Raw genomic sequence first — 19799 nt, forward strand, 5'->3', positions numbered from 1 at the left:
AGCCTTCGAGAAATTCCATCGGCTATACTCCACCGCTTTGGGCATCGCTAAGATTCTGCTGAGGCATCGCCAGGACTCGTGGGGCTAAGCTGGAGTTAGCAGCAACCGTTCACCAGGCACGAATGCTGCTTAGGTAAAGCCTCTGAGCTTTGTCACTGACTTTGTAAGAACGCCATGTGTCGTGATGAGCACGGCGTCATGACCGTGGCAAGAATGGACATTGGAGTCAGCTCCAGTCTCGGCATAACGCAGCTGAAGAGAGAAGTTCACACGATTGTTCAAGCAAGGGCTTTATCAGTCAGTTTGCGGGCGAACAAGCGAACATGAAGAAACTAGTGGACTTTTTGATCTTGATGGTAGGGACAAAGCTTACATTCAAGCGCCAGCCAGGCTGGGCCAGCTCACCCTCGGCATCATTTCCAAGCATGTTCAACGTTGAGATCAGCTCTCTCGTAAGCATCAGATGCAGATCCATCCGTGGCATAGCCATAAGCCGCAGTTTGTGACGAACATTCTCGGTAACAGAGCCCCGCCCTTAAGATTTGGCGAAACGTAACGCCTTCAGCCTAGTAGTCAGACATCGTTTTGCAACATTTTGCTAGCCACCGGGTAGAGCTTCAGCACAGCTTGAAAAGAACAAAACGATGGCTCGAAAGGGCCCCAGTCCTTCTCAAAACAAAAAAGTCAACGGGGCGAGAACTAGTCGATAGTGTGACCTCGGAAATTTCTTATGCGACACTAAGAGATAATTACAATGTGGATCTCTCATCTTGTGGGAATCCTATGTCATAGCCCTCTTGGGCACGATGGAGTGATGTCTATGAAACTGATGCAGATGATGCAGATGTTGCCATCAACAAAAACAAATATAACGAAGGTTCAAAATCGTCTCATTCCGGCACGACGAGACCTCTCCAGCCAAAGCCACCATCCACGTTGACCCATTTTTTCTCTAGCACCGCCTTATCCCAGCCTAGCATAACAGCTAAGAGCCGACACGCGCTTGCGCTCACAGCACATACAATAGCATCACTCTGACTGAGCACAGCCAGATCCATGAGATAGGCTCGTCCTACGAGCTGCCTCAAAGCCAACGCCGCCTCACCCGGCGGATTCAGGTAGTCCGGACTATCGTCTTCGAGCAGCACTCCATCAACCCGAGGAAATTCTAAACTGCTTGCGGCGTCACGCTCCGGAGGCGATCCTGGCAGCGCTTTCCACCTGGACATGTGTTTGATGCGGTCTCCATCAGGTCGGCCAAGACCAAAGAATTGATCGCGGTAGAAGCCTCCCTCCCATCCGTGAACTTCATCGATCCACGGATTGGTACGTCCGCCTTGTGCAGCTTCGAGCACGCTCTTCGACGCTAGGACAATCCGGTCTTGTGCCCTTACAGCACGCGAGACTTCCGGAGCACTATAAACATCTGCGTCGTCAGAGGCGAGGTACACCTGAGATGCCATCAGGCCCGGCGCACCGTGTCGCGGCACAAGCCCCGTCCCATTGAGCTTCGATCGTTTGTTCTTCTTCTTTGGTGTGATCCGGACTCTGGTCTCCTCGTCTTCCGGAACTTTTCCAGCGACCAAAGGCTGTCCGTTAACGTAAATCTTCCCGTCCTCAGGTAGATCGTCGTCCTCATCATGATCATGATCGTCGTGTTCGTATTTGTCAATCAAGATCTGGCGAACCTCGTCCATGTACCTGGTGATGGGGAGATAATCTTTCTCGTATTGATATTCCCAGGGGTGCAGATCGCCTCGTCGTATGTGCAGCCCAACGTTCGTACCGCCTGCTTTCCTGACTTTCTTGAAAGCCCCTTCTGTCTTCTGCAAAACATATTCCGCATCACCCTCATCGGCCAGATGGAAAAGTTCTTCATAGCCAGCCCGAAGCAAATCGAACATCGGTTTTCGTCGTAAGGTTTCGGTCGACTTTCTGTGATCAGTGAATTGTTCCGCGAAGGATGGCCCAAAGGTAAATGGAAATGTGGCTGCAGAGACCACTAGGTGCCGTGCTGAGTGTGGACACGGCAGGCGTTGTGTGGCTGATGGCGGCAGACAATTTGGGTGTCTTGGCAAGGTAAAGTACTGGCTGTAATTGCCGTACGGCCATCGGGTGTCGTCAATGAAGAATGCACGACCTTCCTGTTTGGCAAGCCCATAAGCCATCCACAGTCCCAATAGCGTATTTCCCATTCCGGCGTCTGAAGTCTCCATGACGTACGTAAGACTCTTTCCACAGGGTCGACGCCCTGAAATAGGATCGTCTGGAATCGCGGTCTCACCAATCTTTCCCTCCCTGTTTATGTCTGGAAGAAGTCCTTGCTTCTGTGCTTCGGCCACATCCACGAAATAGGAGTCTTTTTCGTAGTAGCCGAAATGTCTTTTCTTCCTTCTCGATGGATTGAGTTCGTTCGAGATGTGCTCTGCTTGTTGGCAGATCTCATGGTACTGTGAAGGGAGAAGTGGGAAGCTGTGATGGGGTGGTATCGATACAGTCCACTTCTGCCTTCCCCGACTGTCACTCAGCATGACAGCTGAAGGTTCCTCAGGCAAGGAATCAGCACTGACAATCTCATAATCTCCATTCAGTGGTCCCGAGGCGCCGCTAGAATAGAAAACAGTGCGAAGCGCAAGCCACGTAAGGACGGAAAGTGCCCCAAATACGTATATCACTCGTCGCAGCTTCCATAAGATCGAGGTGTGAGACTTCTTTCCATGGCGAGGAATAAGTGATGGCAAACCAGGTGATGGAGGGGGTGACTCTGCTATCAAAAACTCTGAGGGTGACAAAAGGCTTTTCCTCGGACTCAGGCCGGGTGATATCGATGACGTTGACGAACTCGAATTGTCCGAGGCGGTCGAAGCTGTGGATGAAACCGAGAGATTGTTTCTATTGAACTTCTTCTCCATGGTGGCAATATCGGATGGCGCCGAGTGCAAAACGCAGACAAAATTCGACCTTAAGGGTATCTCATGCTAGGACAAAATGAAAGAGAATGCGACACGGAGTCCAGCCGTACGTCTCGTTTGTCGTGAGGATGATATCGGGAGCTTCCAGAGCTTCTCGGTTAGGTATATTAATCGAGTAAGACGGACCAAAGGAGAGAATGCACTTCTGCGTGGAAGTGAAGAAATCAAGGTTGCCGGCACTTCCCACGGCGCATTCCGTCGTTGGAAGTCAAAAATCAAAGGAAACGACGAGGAACTCTTTGCAAAAAAGAAGGTTGGGGAAGAGGTCGCCTGAAATCAGTGGAGCTTAAACAGGAGGTGTTTCGAGGCTCGGGCCAACCTCCACAGAGTTAAGATCTTAGCGCTCCTAACAGGGCAGCGGGACAATTCATGGAGGGGGGGAGGTTTTCGGGAATCAGGCGTCAAAGTTGTGAAGGACATGAAAAGGCATCGGTATGTCCATCTATAAGAGGATCATTCCTTGCAACGGATGATGACGCTGCGCGGTCGGGGTAGCATGTGGTCGCATTCCGTTCGCTTGGTCCCAGAACATGCAACTCGATACCTTCGAGAGCCTAGTAGACTGCTGCAACAAGCGGTTCGGTTTCTCTGCTTATTGGTGCGTCGGCGCGCATCAGGGACGGGGTTTAGGAGTACACGAGAAAAAATGAGGTCAAGTCACCCAAACATGAAACACTCCATGGGCTGCCCAGGGGTGCAAACCATGGTGATCTTTTGTGGAGTCCTGACGAATTGCAACCGCCTCTCCGCTTTCTTTCTTTTATTTTAAATTTTCCCTTGGGTCCGAAGGGCAGAAGAACACGCCAATACCAAAAAGTAGAAAAGAGAGGCCGTGATTAAGCTGTCACACGATGTCGCTCGCAGACGCTAGAAGTCTTCCATGCAGCCAAGGCCCCAAGAAGGATCAGCCGTGGCCATCCGCCAATTCATACGAAACAACAGAAGACAGTTTCAACAAAGTGCTGAATTTCGGCCGTGTTGCATTTGCTGACTCACGCACCAGTGTCGAAGGCAGCTAGCCAACACAGTTGTTCTCATTCATCACGAGTACTGTACATGTTGGGATCGGGGTCTTTTTTTTCCCCTCTCCTCCAAGAATTGAATGTCTCGTCACCGGCCTGCTCGTGTGGGTTGGCAATCCGGCCGAAGCTGCGGGAGAGGGCGGAAGATGCCTTAGTTTAAAAAGCCCTGTCGATCATTGCACCACTACAACCGCGGGCTCTCTTTTTCAAACTTCGGGGAAGAGAACTCCATCGCGAAGATACAGAACGGCGGCGACGCTCTCGGGCTTTTTGCACGAAGACCGAGTGCAAATCCTTCTGACGGAATCCACGGTACACTTTTCCTTGGGAGATGCGCAAGTCGCCTGGATTTACTATGGCATAAAAACAAATTTATTCCCGGCTCAGATGGCGGTCACCTCGGTTCCCACTCTGGCTTTTGCCATTGTTTCAGGACCTCGTCTTCCGTCGACGTTATTTCTGGAAGTTTGCACTTTGGAAAAGGAAAAAAAAAAAAAAAACAAAACAAAAAAGCCTAGCAAGGATAAAAAACACATGAGGTAATCTGGCGGGCTCTTCGACCCGTCCAGGTTCGACGTTGACTTGGAAATGGGGGTGTCTTCTGCTTTCTGTATCTCAAACCACCACTCCAGCCGTGACCTGCGCTCGAGACTTTTCCTATTCATCCTGGACTTTTCTCGCTCGTGAAACGCGTGTACGGTGATGGCAACACTTCCGCGCACATTCGGCTGGATCTACACCGAAAGGAAGGAGACGTACCAGACCTCGTTGGATGTTTGTTGCCCGTAACTCGTGAAATGCCAGGAACGGGCGAGGTTGCATTGGCAGGCGGCGTCAAATTTCGTTCCGCTTCCTATTAGAGTGCTGTATAGTCCAAGTAACTGCTAACCCGAGCTACCGTGACCTAGACATGTTACGGATGCAGTCTAGTTCTTCAAGGCATCAAGATCCGCCAAAAAAAAAAAAAAAAGATCTCCCTTACAAATCCCGTCCCCTTTTGTCCTTGGCCATGTTTAGTGAAGCTGTTCGTGCTACCTGGACTCGATCGCCAGCTTGGCAGTTATCAAAGACCTACGGTAGAGCAAGATCATCAGAAGAACTGAACGACCTCCCGCTTGTTACTGACTCGATGATCTAACATTTGGGTTCCCCACCCATCCTGCGCTGTGTCCGTCTTGCCAGAGGTCTGCCCAAGGCTGCTGCTTTGTGCCACGGTTGGGCACCATCTAAGTGGTATGCTCGTGGGATGGGATTGTTGTCAGCTCACAATCAAACGAGCCAAATCATGTGGGCGGCGACACGACCAAGGAAAAGGAGCAAACATTCAAGTGATAGTACTAGATTTCAGCTACTGTGAGGTATTGCTTCCTACTCATCGCATTCTGCTGTAACAGCCGTCCAAAATATCCATACGTCATTAATCTCCACGCTCCCACCCGAGCGTCATCTGAACCACGGAAGTCGTCGTCTTTAATGCCAAAAAGAACCGGGTATCAAAATAAAGCCACGCGGGTTTGTCCCACGCTGACACACTAAAACAGGGAGAAAGAAGAAGAGGGTGTTAGCTTTATAGTACAAGTGGAAGGAGCGTTTTGGACCATTAAAAAAAAACAATGCCACACTCCAATGATTTCGCCAGCCCGGAATGTAAAAGGATAATTGGTGTTTTTTTCTTGCATCCAAACCCCTGACGAACGAGGATGAAAAAGATTTTATTAAAATCGCTCTTGCGTCGACGCGGTCCCGAGTTAAAAAAAAAAAAGATGCTCTTTGGTGGTCTACGGTCCACGTGGACCTCTTTTCACGTTTCTGTGTAGCTGACTATGAGACGCTTGGTAGTGGCTCGCTAATCCTGACGCTCGTACGTCGTAGAGTGCCCATCGGTTTGGGGGCGCCGTTCACTGAAAAACCACTGTCTATTCTTTCTCCATTGTGTACTCGCTCGGTGATCATTTCGTCCAGAAGCCGGGTCATCTCGTCTACGCTCTTACGCTTCTTCTCCTTTTTGCTTTCCACAGCTGGGGAGCCCATCGACACTCGTGGGCTTAAGCCCGTGACTCGTGCAGCCGAGGCTCCAACCGGCAGGCTGTTGCTGCTTGAGTTGCTTCGTCTGTCCGAAGGCGATGTCAATGGCGTGTCCGCCGTCAGATCCGCGATATCGCGCTTGCGTGCAGCTGAGCGAAGTGCCGAAATCATACGTTCCTTGTCGTCGAGTCGTGCTCTCAACTCCGCAATCTCGGAATCCTTTTCTCGCAGCATCTGTTCGAATCCACCATCCTCTCCGAGAGCCGCCCGCTGCGCGAAGGTCATGCTCACTCGCGAGTGGCTCGATCGGCGCGCTTGGAGCAGTCGCTTCTCCAATGTAGCAATGTATCGATTCTTATCGGCAAGGTCGGCTTGCAGGGCACGTATCTGGACTGCGGCGCTTGCCTGACCGTCGCCATTCTCGCCCAAGGAATCTTCTTCATCTTCAACATCTTGTTCGTTGATGATGGTAGCGCCGGCGTTGGATTGCCTGAAAGAACGCATTGAACCCATCGAGCTGTTTCTTGTCAGATTTGGCATATCGAGGCCAGCAGCCGATGAACGAGCGGAACGATCGCCGAGTGTGGCAACTGAATTCCTTCCAGCACTCATTTGCGATATCGAACGCGGATGATTCACACCTATCGACTTGGAGCTAAGGATAAGTCGATTCAGGTGTTCTATACGCTCCTTAAGCGCCGTTCGTGCCAGTTGCATCTCTAGCATCTGCTCCTCGTGTCTCTCTTTCTCTGCAAGCTCACGAGCCTTTTCCGCCTCCACGTCAATCTCGTCTTCGCCCTTGTCAATCTTTTCTTTGTTCTTACTCTGGGCCTCCAACTGCTTCTTCAATTCTGCTATCTCGAGTCGATAACGGTCAAGTAGGGCACGACTGTTTGCATCGCCAGCAAAAGCCTCTTCTGCCTTCTTGGCGTGGCTGACTATGTTGTTCTTTGCACGTGAGGCAAACTTCAACGTGTTCAGCGTCTCCGTGGTGTGATGTTGCGCACTTGCAGCGCTGCCAGCAGAACCAATCTGAATGGTGCAAAGAATGCTGATCAAGCTTCCACCTGATAGGGCCACTTGAAGGAGTCGGGTGAGCTTGCTGTCTCGGTACGGCAGGTGTTTTGAGTCCTTGGCTGACCCTTCCCCTTTCTTATCTTTGTCGCCAGACAGCTTTGAGATGACGGTGCCCAACGTCAACAAGCTCTTGTTGATGTGAGCACCCTCCTTCTGCCGGTCCTTGTCATCAGCTGCACGTTCTGAACCAGCCAAATCGATCAAGCTCAACGTCGAGACCCGGACACCGCCAGGAACCAGTGCTTGGCGTTTGTTTTCGGCGATGCCTGTAGACGCTCGCTCACGGCTTTCTACGACGATTTGGACGACAGCATGACTTCGTGAGCTCCGTGCGTTGAACTGCGTTCCGGCGACACGTCTCGCCTGATCGCCTTTTGCGATGACGCGTAGCAACTGTGTTGGGGACTGGACAATCTCCTCCTTCAGTGGGGTGGCGTAGACGCCACGCTTGCTGTCCTCTCGCAGCTTGATGTCCTCCGAGCCCATTCCAGGTCCCGCGAGGAGATCGTAGATCTTCTCGTTGTAGATTTCAAGGTAGCTTACGCGGAGGAGAAATTCGCGCTCTGGCGTTTCGCGAATGAACGAAAAAATGTCTGTAATCGCAAGTGGAATGATGCCAGGCGACGAGGCCGTTCCTTGCATGGAAAAGGTCTTTCCCGTGCCCGTCATTCCGTACGCGAAAACCGTTGCGTGATAACCTTCCATCACCCTCCGCACCAAACGTTTGGCGCAGCAGTCGTATACTCGTCCGTTCTTGTCGTTCACGCCGAAGACGTTGTCTGTGAGCAGGATCAGCCAAGCACGAGACAGTAACTCACAAAGGTGCACTTACCGTAAGAATATTCGCCGCCTTCGCGCCCTCGGTAGGCAATCAGCGACCTTCTTCCGTCTACCATCCACTCCAAATCGCTGTCTCTCTCTTTCTCGCCCGTTGATATGTCAGGGCGCACTCTCACGCTGACAATGACGTTGCCTTTGCCCTCCTTGCTATGCTTTTCGTCATCGTCTGATGCGCGTCCCCGCGACTCCTCTCCTTCCGCATCCTCGTGTGAGTCTTGTGCGGATGAAGCCCGGCTGGCGGGTAGAGAGGGGAGATCGAGAAGCGAGACGGACTGCCCCCCGTTGAGGAGACTTGTGCCATTCGAATAGGAGCGCAGCGAGCTGACGCGGCTTGGTTGGCGCGCTTTCTTAACCCCATCTTTCGCAGAGAGACCCTTGCCACCTTCTGAAAGTCTATGTTTCGACTTGGGCGTCGTGGAGGCGGACATGCTGCCGCTGGACGAAGGTCTTGCTACTTTGGGCGGCTGCGGAAACGCACCGACGCTGATGGTCTTCCGCAGCGGTCGCGAGACATTGGGAAGAGGGGACGGCGCCTGGGAACCGGCCGGAGTGTTCTGCGCACTGGTTGCAGAGCCGGCTGGCTTGCCTTTTGGTATGCCACTCGATTTGGGAGTAGGGAGACCGGAGGAAACGCTCCGCGGAGTCACGGCAGGAGCCGCAAGCTGCGATGCTCCCGACGAGGGCCGCGTTGCAGAAGGCGTCGTAGGTGTGCTTATTGAGCCTTTTCGTGTTCTGGAAACAGGCAATGCGGGTAGCGGTGCGTTCGGGGGGCCAAGTGATGGCCTCGTCGGCCGCGGCAGAGTAGTTGTCATAGTAATATGAGGTGTGGAGGTCACACAGATATCGTCGCGTGTGTGCAGCAAAGGAGTGGGTGGTGGGAAAAAAAGCTTTCACCAAAGGCCAACGAGTGTTGGCAGTGGGTTGGAACACCACACGCTCTGGACGATCAAAGAGCGGAAAGGCGTGTGCTGGCAAAGATTCTGTTCTCCGCTGGAGGCGACGTTTGGACGGGGTGACAGGCCCATACGATGGGTAGGTTGAAGGATGGGAATCCCCGTCTTAGTGGGCGAGCTTGAAGGGTAAGGACGGAACGGTTGCACGATCCATTCAAAAGCGGGCGCGCAAGTCGTGTGCCGGGTTCTGGCGGCAAGCACCAAAGAGGAGATATAACAGAGCGACAGTATGGGCGAGGTAAGGACCGGGAAGGCGGTGCGCGGGTGTGGAGCTGGGGAAGTTCGCAGAAGCAAAGACGAGGACGTGGTGTTGCGTCTGAAGCTGGAACGCGGCCGTCGACGCAGGGATCGTGTGCAGAAGCCGAGTCCACCAGGACGTTGACCTGGGACGCGTGCGCGGATGTGATCACACAGACACACACGGCGCAGCCCGGCTCAGACAGCAGAAAGAAGGAGGGAAAGCGGAGGAAAAGAGTGAATGAAGAGCAAAGAGGACGATGAGGAGGGGCCGAAGGAAGTCGGCGCAGACAGACGGGCGGAGGAGTACAGAGCACAGAGCGCAGAGCAGAGGACGAGAACAAGAACAAGAACAGCTCCGTATGCACAACGCACGGGCGAAGGCGTCCGGGGGCGAGCTGCGGGATCGACGAGCAGAGAGAGAGAAAGACGGTGGAAGCGACGGCGAGAAACGGTCGAGGCTGCACCGGGGAGCGACGAGAGGCAGCGCACTCGAGCAGCGCATCCGTCCTCTCGCCGGCGATCAGCTCGCTCTGCGCTCGCCCGCTGCAGCGCTTCTCCTCTCCTGCTCGCCCGTCGCTCTCCTCCCTCCCCTCGCGCGTCTCTCCCGCGTCCCTCTGTCCTGCTCGTCCTTGCGTCCACCCTGGGCAGCGATCGTGCCCGATTGAGGAGCGCCCCTTTTTCAAGCTGCCGTTGCCCTGCACCCGGCCGGCTCGAGCGTGCAGGAACGGGCTGCCAAAACGCCCGACTGTGGATTCGGGGCTCTGCGCGCCCACTGACGGACCGCAGGCCGGCCCAGCGACGATCATGCACGCGGCCACTGTCACGATACGTGTGAAAGGTTCGGTGGTGGCCGTGGCAGCAATCGCACCATCGCCGCGTGTTTTGCCGTGCGACCTGTCTGGACAAGACTCCCACGCGCACACCTCCCTCGAAACTCCTCCCATCATCACTCATCCTTTGTCTTGGGATCTCCCCTTGAGGCGTACACAACCCCGACCTTCCAGCCTCCTTCCAGAAGCCCGGCGTGGTCTGAACCTGGTTGGGTCATGCATCCCGCCCTCTCGCCCTCTCTCTCGCGCTCTTCCTCTCTCTCTCGTCCCATCTCATGGCCGGGCTCGAAACGGCCGTCTCATTTCGGCCAGACCTTGCTCTGTGCTCGCCAATCGCCGTGTAGGCTGAAATTTCGCATGCACAACCACAGGAGCACAATAGTTTGTGCAATAATATCGACATCCTGGCAAGCCTGTCTGCGCTTGGCCTGCGTGGAACCTGCATCCGGGTGCAGTCGCCATTTCAGAACACACAAGACGAGGCCCGGCACTTCCAACACCAGCACCCGAATCAACCAGCACTCCATGTTCAGCCGTCATTCCCTAGTCCTTTTCACGGAGAATTAACGTGAACGCTCCCTGGCGCCGGGCTGCCAGCAGCAATCCCAGCCGCAGAAAAAAAAAATGAATTAATACCACAACCCCTTCTTTCTGAGTTTTCACTGGCCAATCGTTTTAACCTCCAACAAGCCACTCAAACGCCTCTCCCCACGCGCGAGTCCACGCCTCCGCCCAATTTGGGCCGCGATAGGGCGTCGCTCGTCTATGACGAAAAGCCGAGGGATCGTTAAATGAGTGTTTTGAGACCCCCGTGGTGTGGTCCTGCGAAAAAGGCCGCTCTCGAGCAGCAAAAAAGAAAGGCCCTCCTTTTTCGTGCCAACACGGCTCGGAGGTGATGTGATGCGAGATGCATAAAGTGATGTGCAACATGGGTCAAAGACAGCGAATGACCACTGCCAACCGGACGTTTGATTTTTGAAAGGTCCCATCACCTTGATTTGTTGTTTCATTCGTTTCTTTTTCCTTTGCAAGCATCTTCTTTTTTTTTTCCCTCCTCCTCTTCCCTCCCGATCTGTCCTCTGCTTCTGATATCCCTGATGCCTGCAACCGTTTTACCCGAGCGAGCATTTCCCCAGATCCGTCGCAAAGGACATGCCTCCTTTCCTGGTCATGGATTGGCTACTCAAGCACTTGGATATCTCAACGACAAGCGCGCCGTTAGCCCCATTCTTTTGCCGGTCGTTTGAACCTTCTCTTGGCCGCGCCAGCACGCCGGATGGCAGTTTTGCGCCTTAGCAACTCCTTGGAGGAACTAAACTTCGCACCCTGATCATATTTGGAAAGTTGTCATTGTCGGCCGGATTTTTCTTGCACTACTTCTTTGCGCTATTGCTTTCTGCCCCTGGCCAGATTTTCAACTAGCTTCAATACTGTAGTCCACGCTTTCGCCGTTATCACTAGCGTTCGCAGGCGAGTCAAGCACCTTCACCGTTTCCGCAAATTTTCCGGAGACGACTCTATGATTCGTTCCTTGGGTGCGCAGCAAACCGTTCATCTGTGGAGGGATCATTCAAGAAATATGTATGTAGCTGGCCAGTGGCTTGGTACCGTGGCTCGTAACATCCCTATCCCGGTTCGAGAGAACGAACGTGGGATCCAAGTCCAATACTTTGTCGTCCGACCGATGGTGATTCATCGGGAGACTTGTGCGCAAAAGCAGATTCAGAGTAAGTCTGCATTGTTCAGGGTCGCAGAGTCTTGAACATACATTGGTCGGCGGCATGGAATATTCCATATTGCTTGATATAGTGTGACCGGGCGAAGGTGCCACGTCTGGAAAGAGCCGTGTTAAGGGCGACCAGCTCATGAAACGGCTTCAGCACCACCACCACCTGGTGAACGTGTCACAAAGAAACATACGCGTAGCCATAAGCAATAACACATTCCAAACCATTCCCAGGCATACTAGGCGTCTCCAGCGACCACATCTCCCACGATTATCCGCCCGGTACTCCTTATCCGCTACGCCAAGGACCCTCTTATGCGACACCGCCATCTACATGATCAAAGGTTCATGGCGAGGATTTATCCGCAGGGCCAAGTAAATGGATCAAACGTGCAAACATGACTGCAGCGAGACAAACTCTCAGTTGGCTCGATGTACTTGTTTCAGACCTGGCCCTTGGACTACCTAAACGAAGAGCTAAAAAGCGAGTGCGTGTGTTAATGTGAATGATACATGCTCCAGGCCTATTCTCGTGCATAATTCTAGTAGCTCGCGCGAATGAAGGCTGCCTCAGCCAGACATAGGTTTCTTCGAACCCCAATTACTGCACTTGGAATACAAGTAGACGTAGGATCGTGTCACTATGCCAATCACGCGCATTTCGTAACTTGTCAGCAGAAGTTCCACATATGACAGGGCCGTAACTTCATGCAGTGCTCAAACCGGACTACTTATTTTTTTTTCTGCAAACATCATGAACAAAGATCGCCTCCTGTTACGGGAAGTGGATCCCTAAATCCGAGAAAGGTGGCGCTTGGCTTGCGTTGCATATGTTCCTTAACTCTTTCGTGGATTCAAAAACCATGGGTTGAGAGATGTTGTTCAACCAGATCTCTTCCCAGATCTTGCTCCTGATATCTCAGGCCATAAGGTATTGCAGCAAGGTGATGTCGCTGTATGACCACCCCAAAGACGTTAGGATGTCTAAGAAAACGACGAGGAGAGCTCGGCCTTGGGAAACGATGGCAGTTCAAGGCTGTTATCCCTCCCAGCGAGTCCTATACCCTTCAAAGCGAAGTCCTATTTCTCCCGATCAACAAACTTGTCGCTATGATACGGAACCCTGACTCAGGCTTCCGAGTGAGACTGGTGGAATTTTAGATCTTCGCTCAGCAACAATTGGGATCGACAGAACGATCAATGCTATCGCATCTCGGCTACTTATCGCTGACAGGCTCAGGGTCACGTAAGAGCAATGGCGTAGTGCGAACACGTACAAAGTTGGAGAGGCTTCTACAGCCATGCTCTTGAGCTAGAGTAAGTCGAGCGTGCTTGGCACGCAAAAGCGAATTGCTCATCAGCTTTGCCGTCGCTGCGTGCAATGTTACGACGAGAAAAGTCTTGTGGTGCAGCGTACAGCCTCGAATCCTTTCGAGTACTGGGGAGTGGTCAAAAGCCCAGTTAGTATTTTTCGAGACGGCATCTTGCGTGAAGCCTCTATTCTCCACTGGAACTTCAGGCTGACCCTTGGATGGACGATGATTATTATGTCATTAATCTCTGTCCTGAGGCGTCCGAGTCATGGCCTTTTGTTACGTGTAGTACCATACTCAGCCTTACCGCGAAGGCGGCTTCGAGGTGGACATTCGGCCAGGTATCTATCGTATCGGGAAGCGAAAACCGCCCCACTCGTCATTTTCTCTGCTCCAAGAACATCTGAGATTATCAATGTGGAGAAATATCCGGCCATAGAAGTTGATGCGGTAGGTAAGGGAAGCTCGTTATCTTGCGAAGATCAATCTTGAACGCGTGGATTATACGGTGCACAGGGCGGTTGTAATTCGGAAAATACAATCACGGCGAAGTTTCCATAACTTAGGTAAAGCCTGCAACAGGACAACCTTCCTTGCCTGCAAACCCACCTGACCTTACTCATGATTTTCTACAAGCTCTACGTTTGTTCAGCGTGAGTGCTTGTACTCTGATCAATTGCGGAACAACGAAGATGGGGCAGCTGTCTCACGGGGTAATCAACCAAGGTAAACTTATCATTGTGCCATCACGAAGTTTGACTACGACTGGCTTAAGCATTTTGTCGACACAACGGGCCGCGGTCCTAAATGATAATTTATACTCATCAGAAGGCGTGCCACAAATAGCTTGTTGATGTTCGATTGTACTCCAGCTACCAGCATATTTTGGAGGCCTTCACGCATGTCCAGAAGGATTGGTTGCCACAAATATAAGCGCAACCTATTCGGTATTGAGATGTGAGTTGCGCGCCTGGTTGAGAGACGACATGGTGAGGGGACCAGGTACGTCATGGTGAACTGCGGGTGATTGTGGGGGGGAGTACCTCTGAAGCTTCGGTTGACGAAACAAGCTTGGAGATTGGTGCTCCTCGGACAGCTGTAGCTCAGGGCTACGCCCCAGGTTCATCAACAAACGACCAAATTGTGGCATCGCAGCAGCTGGTAGGGCGCAAGCGTGCTCGCCTCAGAGGGATCTACGACGACGGCTGCGAGGTTAAGATTCTCCAGCTCATCTATATTAGAGCAGACGTACAGAGATCTGTGGAAAACTGGAGCGACTTAGGGACCTTGTTAAAGAAGTGACGCTTAAGAGAATGGTATGACCAAGACTCTCATTTCGTTGTTTCCGGACTGAGACGTGCTCAGGTTGAGGTAGGCGGATATATCACATGTACGTAGAACAATTAGCATTCCCTCGATGGTGGAAGTCGGTACTACACTCTTGAACGCAACTCCGAATGTGACACCCTAATCATGTGTCCAGTTGACCTTGCCAGCTTATCAACCGTGATCAAAGTGATCATTGACCCAGATGATGATCGCATCGAGCGGTTAGCGTAATCTAATGATTTTAGCAGCAAAGAGGGTGTGGAAGTGTTCACCTTCCTGTACGCGTAAAAACTATGAAAGCCTCCGAAGTGTATTAAACTTGACATGATGTTTCTCGAGCACTACGATCTCAAGCTGTTTAGAGACTTAGGTCTGATCCGCAAAGGAAAGGATTCGGGCCACTGACAACCTGATGAAGTCAGGCAGTCCACCATATATTGAATGTGTACTCTCCAGTGCCTAGTAGAAGCGCCAGGAGGCCAAGCAACGTAAATCAAAGCAACCATCTTCCATAGCCAGTGAGCTCGTAGGGGTGGATGAGGGATTTGAGACTCTAAAGTGCAAATCAGTATGTAAAGTGAGACGGGTTGGCAAAGCCAACTGGAAATCAGGGGGGAAATTCGACTGTCATTTACGACAGTCGACTTATGTATGGTTACGAGACATCAATTATTGTAGACAAAATAGATATTACTGGAGGCAAAGGCAAGGATATAGCGTGGTAAAGATGATTGGCACGGATACTAATGTTTGGCTTGTGCTGTAAAATGGAGAAGCTGCCCTCTTAGCAGCATATGAGATATACAAGTATCTACATCGAATTTATTTCTCCTTTCCAAGCCATGAGCAGGAATTCCTCACATCAACCTGGGACTCCCATCATCTCCCATGCTGGCCATACCAACACTACTGGGTCTCTGGATCGCCATGCCTTGCTGCATCTGTGGGTTCTGAGGGGTCGCACTCCTGCTGACAGGATGTGCATTACTCATGGCAGGACTACCACTGCCCATGCGAGCAGTAGCGGCGGCTTGATGCTGCATGTTTCGCTGCAATGCAGCCGCGTATTGGGTCGGAGATTGACTGCCACCAGCCATGGTGTTTGAAACATGACCGAACTGCCCATTGACCATATTAGCTTGGGCAGCTATCATCATGTTACTATTCATGCCTGGAGGAGCTGATGATCCAGAAGCTGCACTAAGAGCATTGGCTTGCATGCGCTGCATTTGTCCCTTGAGACGTTCATTGGCGAGTTTGTGGACTTGTTCAGGAGTGAAGTGGGGGAATTGAGCAGCAACTTGCTGCTGATGATAGAGCAACGCAGGCTGGTAGCCGCTCGAAAGCTGTTGTGGATGCTGTGCTATGGCATTCTGTCCGCGTGGAGATGTGTTAAGACCATTAGTACCGTTTTGACCATTTTGACGGTTTTGCTGTACAGCAAGGGCTGCGAGCATCTGAGGATTTTGTACCTGCCCTAGATGCGCAGCAGCGAGATTATTGGCCTGACTGCCATGATTTTGAATGCCATATGCCCTTTGCTGAGCCATCAAGATACGCAAGTCTTGCTGGTTCTGAACACTCATCCTCTGTTGATTGTTCATTCCTTGCATCTGTCCGTTGGGCAGTTGCACACTCATACCATTTGGCACGCCTTGATTGAACCCGTTTTGGATCATGTTCTGGGATGTAGACCTTGGCTGCATGACACCATTCTGTTGGGGCTGACCATTTGTCATCGGTGATTGAGGACTAGGCCCACCTTGAGATCCGCTGGACGCAGTTCGCTGTTGTGGGTTCGCGCCATTCGGCATGCCCTGACCGTGGCTCTGCATCTGACGCTGCATTGCTTGCACTTTTGCTTGCTGTTGTGCTAACAACTGCTGCCGATACGCTTCCTGACGCTCTTGCATCTTGACTTCACGTTCATGTTTCATGCGACTGAACTCTTGCGGTGTGTGAATGCCGGTGGTCTTGGCATGATTAGCCTCATTGTGTTGCTTGCGCAGGGCTGCAGCCTTTGCAGACTCCTGTTGGCGATGTAAAGCAGTCTCTCTCTTGCGCTGCAGTTTTGTGATGGCGCTTATCATCATCATATGCCTGTCATCCTTCCGTCTCTGCACCCTGAAAGGATTCGTATCAGTTCTACGCCGAACAGAAAGTGTGTTGCCATTTTGAGCAGCCAACTGTTGTGCAGCTTGAGCGCGTCCCTCTACATTACGATTCGCAGCCTGGATCCTCGATCTGTACGTACGGAAGTACGCGGTCTTATCCATGTCATTAGGCAGGCCTTCAAGTTGTTCCCATCGTTCGAAGCACTCCCATGGTGTCCGTCTTTCCTGTGCTGCAACAAACAGTGAAGGCTGACTGAAAAGCTGCAGATCCATAGCTATGAGGGACCAGTTGTACGAGAATTTCTTGACTGCTAAGCGCAGCTTCTGGTCCTCATCCCATGTCCACTGTGAATTCTGCCTCCATTCAAAGAAGCTAGTAGAAGGCATGGGGAACTCTGATGGAGGCCGGAAGGCATGATTGGCGTGCAAGCGGTCGCGTATATGCCGGTTAATTGGATCGAAGAGAGCAACGTCGTTAGCCTCAGGAGAAATCTCTCTCCGCTTTGGAGAGCGACGAGCGGGTGACAAGAACATTGAAACCTCGGACGCTCGTCGCTTTGATGATGTCGGCCTAGACACAGGCTCATCATCTTCAGACTCGTATTCATAACGGCTGCGCTTTCGAATGACAGGTGGTGGTTTGGGGACAAGCTTGCCGGTCGTATATTTGGAGACGGGAATGAGTGAGTTTCTCGTGCTTCCGAGTGGCGATGGTTCCAGAGGCTTGTTCTCATACATGGGCAATTCCTGCAAAATGCCTTCAGATGCAGGTGTGTCGTCCATCTCGAAAACGATATCATCATATTCAAGGCTGAAGAGAGCAGTAGGGGCGATAGTCGAGAATGCTGGGAAGGGAATAACGTCTTCGTCTGGAAGAGAGTCTCCAGAATCTGTCGAACCGGAATGGTCGAGCTCTGGAGGTTCCTCGACGCCCTCCATGGTGTCGTGATTATGCCCACGAGGTGGTATTCGTACCTTAACGCGCATTTTCGACCTCGCGTCCTCGTCGCTGTGGACATACACCGCACATATTTTGGCCAACCGACGAGCAGCGGCTTGCTTCCACTTCCGTTCTTCTCTAAAATCCGTCCGCATCCATTTCATCTCAGCAAGCAGGTGGTCCATGTGCGTAGTAGGAGGCTCTGGATCAGGAAACTTAGCCATTTGACGAAATGCCCACTTATTAGCATTCTGAAGATGATATATTCGTCGCAGAATCCGGTAATCAAAGCCTTCACGAATGTTGGCATACATATTCATTGTGGTCAGAGTTTTGTGCGCTGACTGGATGAGGTCGGATAATGTGGATGCACGTGGGGGTTGGTAAGCCTGGTGTAAAAAAAGGGGTCTGAGATAGTCCTTTTCAACATCGTCTTGAGCGCCACGAAGAGCGAGGTATCCGTCGGGCTCAAGGCGACTGTTCCTAAGTGGTGATATGGACTGGTCGCATTTGGAAAAGACAACCATTGAGTGCTTCGACTTCTCCCGTTCATCACCAGAAGCGAAGGACCCTCGACGAATCAGTGCGTCGCCTGACGTTGAAACCTTCGGAGACTCCCCTAGAATCTCAGACACAGACTTCTGCCGCATGGCGCCTGAGGCAACACGGGTCGTCCGACGTTGCGTAGCCTCAACGCTTGGAGGTTGCATCGGAGTGGATGTAGAGGAAGGTGCATCGTTCATGTCGATATCAAGATTATCGGAACGTCTAGATCTATTCGGCTGACGGGGTGTCTGTAGGTCAAGCTGTGACTTTGCAAAGCCTGCATCGAGTGATGCTCTATCCCGTGCTGAGGCGAAGTCTGACAATGACGATTGTGTGGCTACAGCTGCCTGCTCCTCCTCATGACGTAGCTGGGCATCGGGAGTGGCTCCTACCGCATCATCATCATCATCATCATCTCCCTGTTTGGCCAGTTGATCAAGGCTGGCCTTGCGTAGTGGTTCGCGCTCTTGGGGGGAATAGTCGGCATCCGGACTCGTGTCAGGCGAATGCTGGGGAGGTTTTGGAGTAGAGTTGGAATAGGCTCCGGCAGTTGAGGAAGGTGAAGATAAGACATCAGCTGGTGCAGAGCTCATGGAATATCCCAGGCCTTGCTCATCCTCTTTCCTCTCTCTTGGCCGTTGTGCGTGTTGCGCACGTTCTACCTCTCGAATGTGCTGTTCCTGCTGCTCCTTCGGCGGTAGATGGAGAACCTTTGAGGTCCTTTCACTTGGACCAGGAAGTGTCGTCATAGGCTTTCGCGCATCAGGTGATGGAATGTTCCGTACGACATTCGATTCGAAGGTTCGTGCTGAGGGCTCAGTCAGAATCTTATGAGATGGTACTATCGAAGGATCTTCAGAAGATTCATCCACAGCAGGAGTAGACTTTGGAGACCGCGGGGGGGTTGGAGTAGCTGCGACAGCCTTGTTTGACGTCGCACCTGCCTCATGCTTCAACAGCGCTGGTGCTGGAGAGATACGGTCCTGAGAAGAGAGGCCGCGAGAAGGATTGGATATTGGAGATAGCGGTGATCGAGACCGTAATGGAGAAGGAGGCCGCAAAGAAGACTGCTGAATTGGTTGAGTGGGCTGCGGTGCGACATCGTCAAAAGGTGAGAGAAGGCTAGCTTCATCGAAAGAGTGACCTCTGTCCCGCGCATGATTATTAGCAAATGCACTCTAACGATGACGATGAGTGACGGCGCATGTGGCCGGGGAAGGTACTGAAAAGAGAGCTCACCTTGCTATGAGATTGTTATCGATGAAGCGCACCCCATCTGGGGACAACGGCGCGCTGTAGTTGAGTTCGGGCAGCCTGGAACCCCCTCTAACAGAGTCCTTCACTAGCCGGGTGACCTCCCAAAGAGCCCTTAAATGCTGGGCGAGACTGGCCTCGGTCGCACTTGAAAGAGAAAACTTCGCGTCAGCACAGCACACGAATTGGAAAATCGTCAAAAAGTAGAAAAACAATGTCGCATTGGCAAGAAGCACGATATAGTCAATTTTGAAGCATTCTCGAACTTGGGATCGGTTGGAAACGACTTACTGAAGGTCTTCCTCTTGAGCACTCGCATAGTGAGTTCGTACGAGTTCGAGCGACATGTGAAGGGACTAGGACGATAATAGAATTGCCGTCTGCATGGAGGCGGCAACGAGGTAGATGGAGGTCGCGAGATATTGATGATTTTGTGGGCAGTCGTGTCGTGAAATGTCGTGGTGGTGGCAGCAGCAGGCCGTCGCTACCTTCTGGTGTTCCTCTGTGCTGTGAGTGTTCGACAAGCAAAGAGAGGTGGACGCCTGCGCACGGCACACAAAGAAGGCCCAAGCGTCTTGAGCGAAACCAGGGATACGCCCAGGCCTCACAACGCTAGCC

The 19799-nt window shown here is 52.1% G+C and overlaps 3 protein-coding genes across 3 annotated transcripts; all 3 read right to left on the bottom strand.

Annotated features, from left to right (window-relative positions):
• Positions 1-705: 705 nt before the first annotated feature.
• On the bottom strand, positions 706-3769 carry PV09_05597 (uncharacterized protein). The gene has a single exon (XM_016359120.1). It carries the CDS (start codon positions 2910-2912, stop codon positions 891-893), a length of 2022 nt encoding a protein of 673 aa, XP_016213259.1. The 5' UTR covers positions 2913-3769; the 3' UTR covers positions 706-890.
• A 1555-nt stretch (positions 3770-5324) lies between these two features.
• On the bottom strand, positions 5325-9606 carry PV09_05598 (uncharacterized protein). The gene is made up of 2 exons (XM_016359121.1): positions 7929-9606; positions 5325-7875 (listed from the first exon to the last, which is right to left on the bottom strand). Exons 1-2 carry the CDS (start codon positions 8746-8748, stop codon positions 5816-5818), a joined length of 2880 nt encoding a protein of 959 aa, XP_016213260.1. The 5' UTR covers positions 8749-9606; the 3' UTR covers positions 5325-5815.
• Positions 9607-15043: 5437 nt separating this feature from the next.
• On the bottom strand, positions 15044-19697 carry PV09_05599 (uncharacterized protein). Its single transcript, XM_016359122.1, has 3 exons — positions 19473-19697; positions 19167-19328; positions 15044-19073 (listed from the first exon to the last, which is right to left on the bottom strand). Exons 1-3 carry the CDS (start codon positions 19526-19528, stop codon positions 15185-15187), a joined length of 4107 nt encoding a protein of 1368 aa, XP_016213261.1. The 5' UTR covers positions 19529-19697; the 3' UTR covers positions 15044-15184.
• Between the last annotated feature and the right edge of the window lie 102 nt (positions 19698-19799).

Source organism: Verruconis gallopava (assembly GCF_000836295.1).
Source record: "Verruconis gallopava strain CBS 43764 unplaced genomic scaffold supercont1.17, whole genome shotgun sequence".
Classification (NCBI taxonomy): Eukaryota; Fungi; Ascomycota; class Dothideomycetes; order Venturiales; family Sympoventuriaceae; genus Verruconis; species Verruconis gallopava.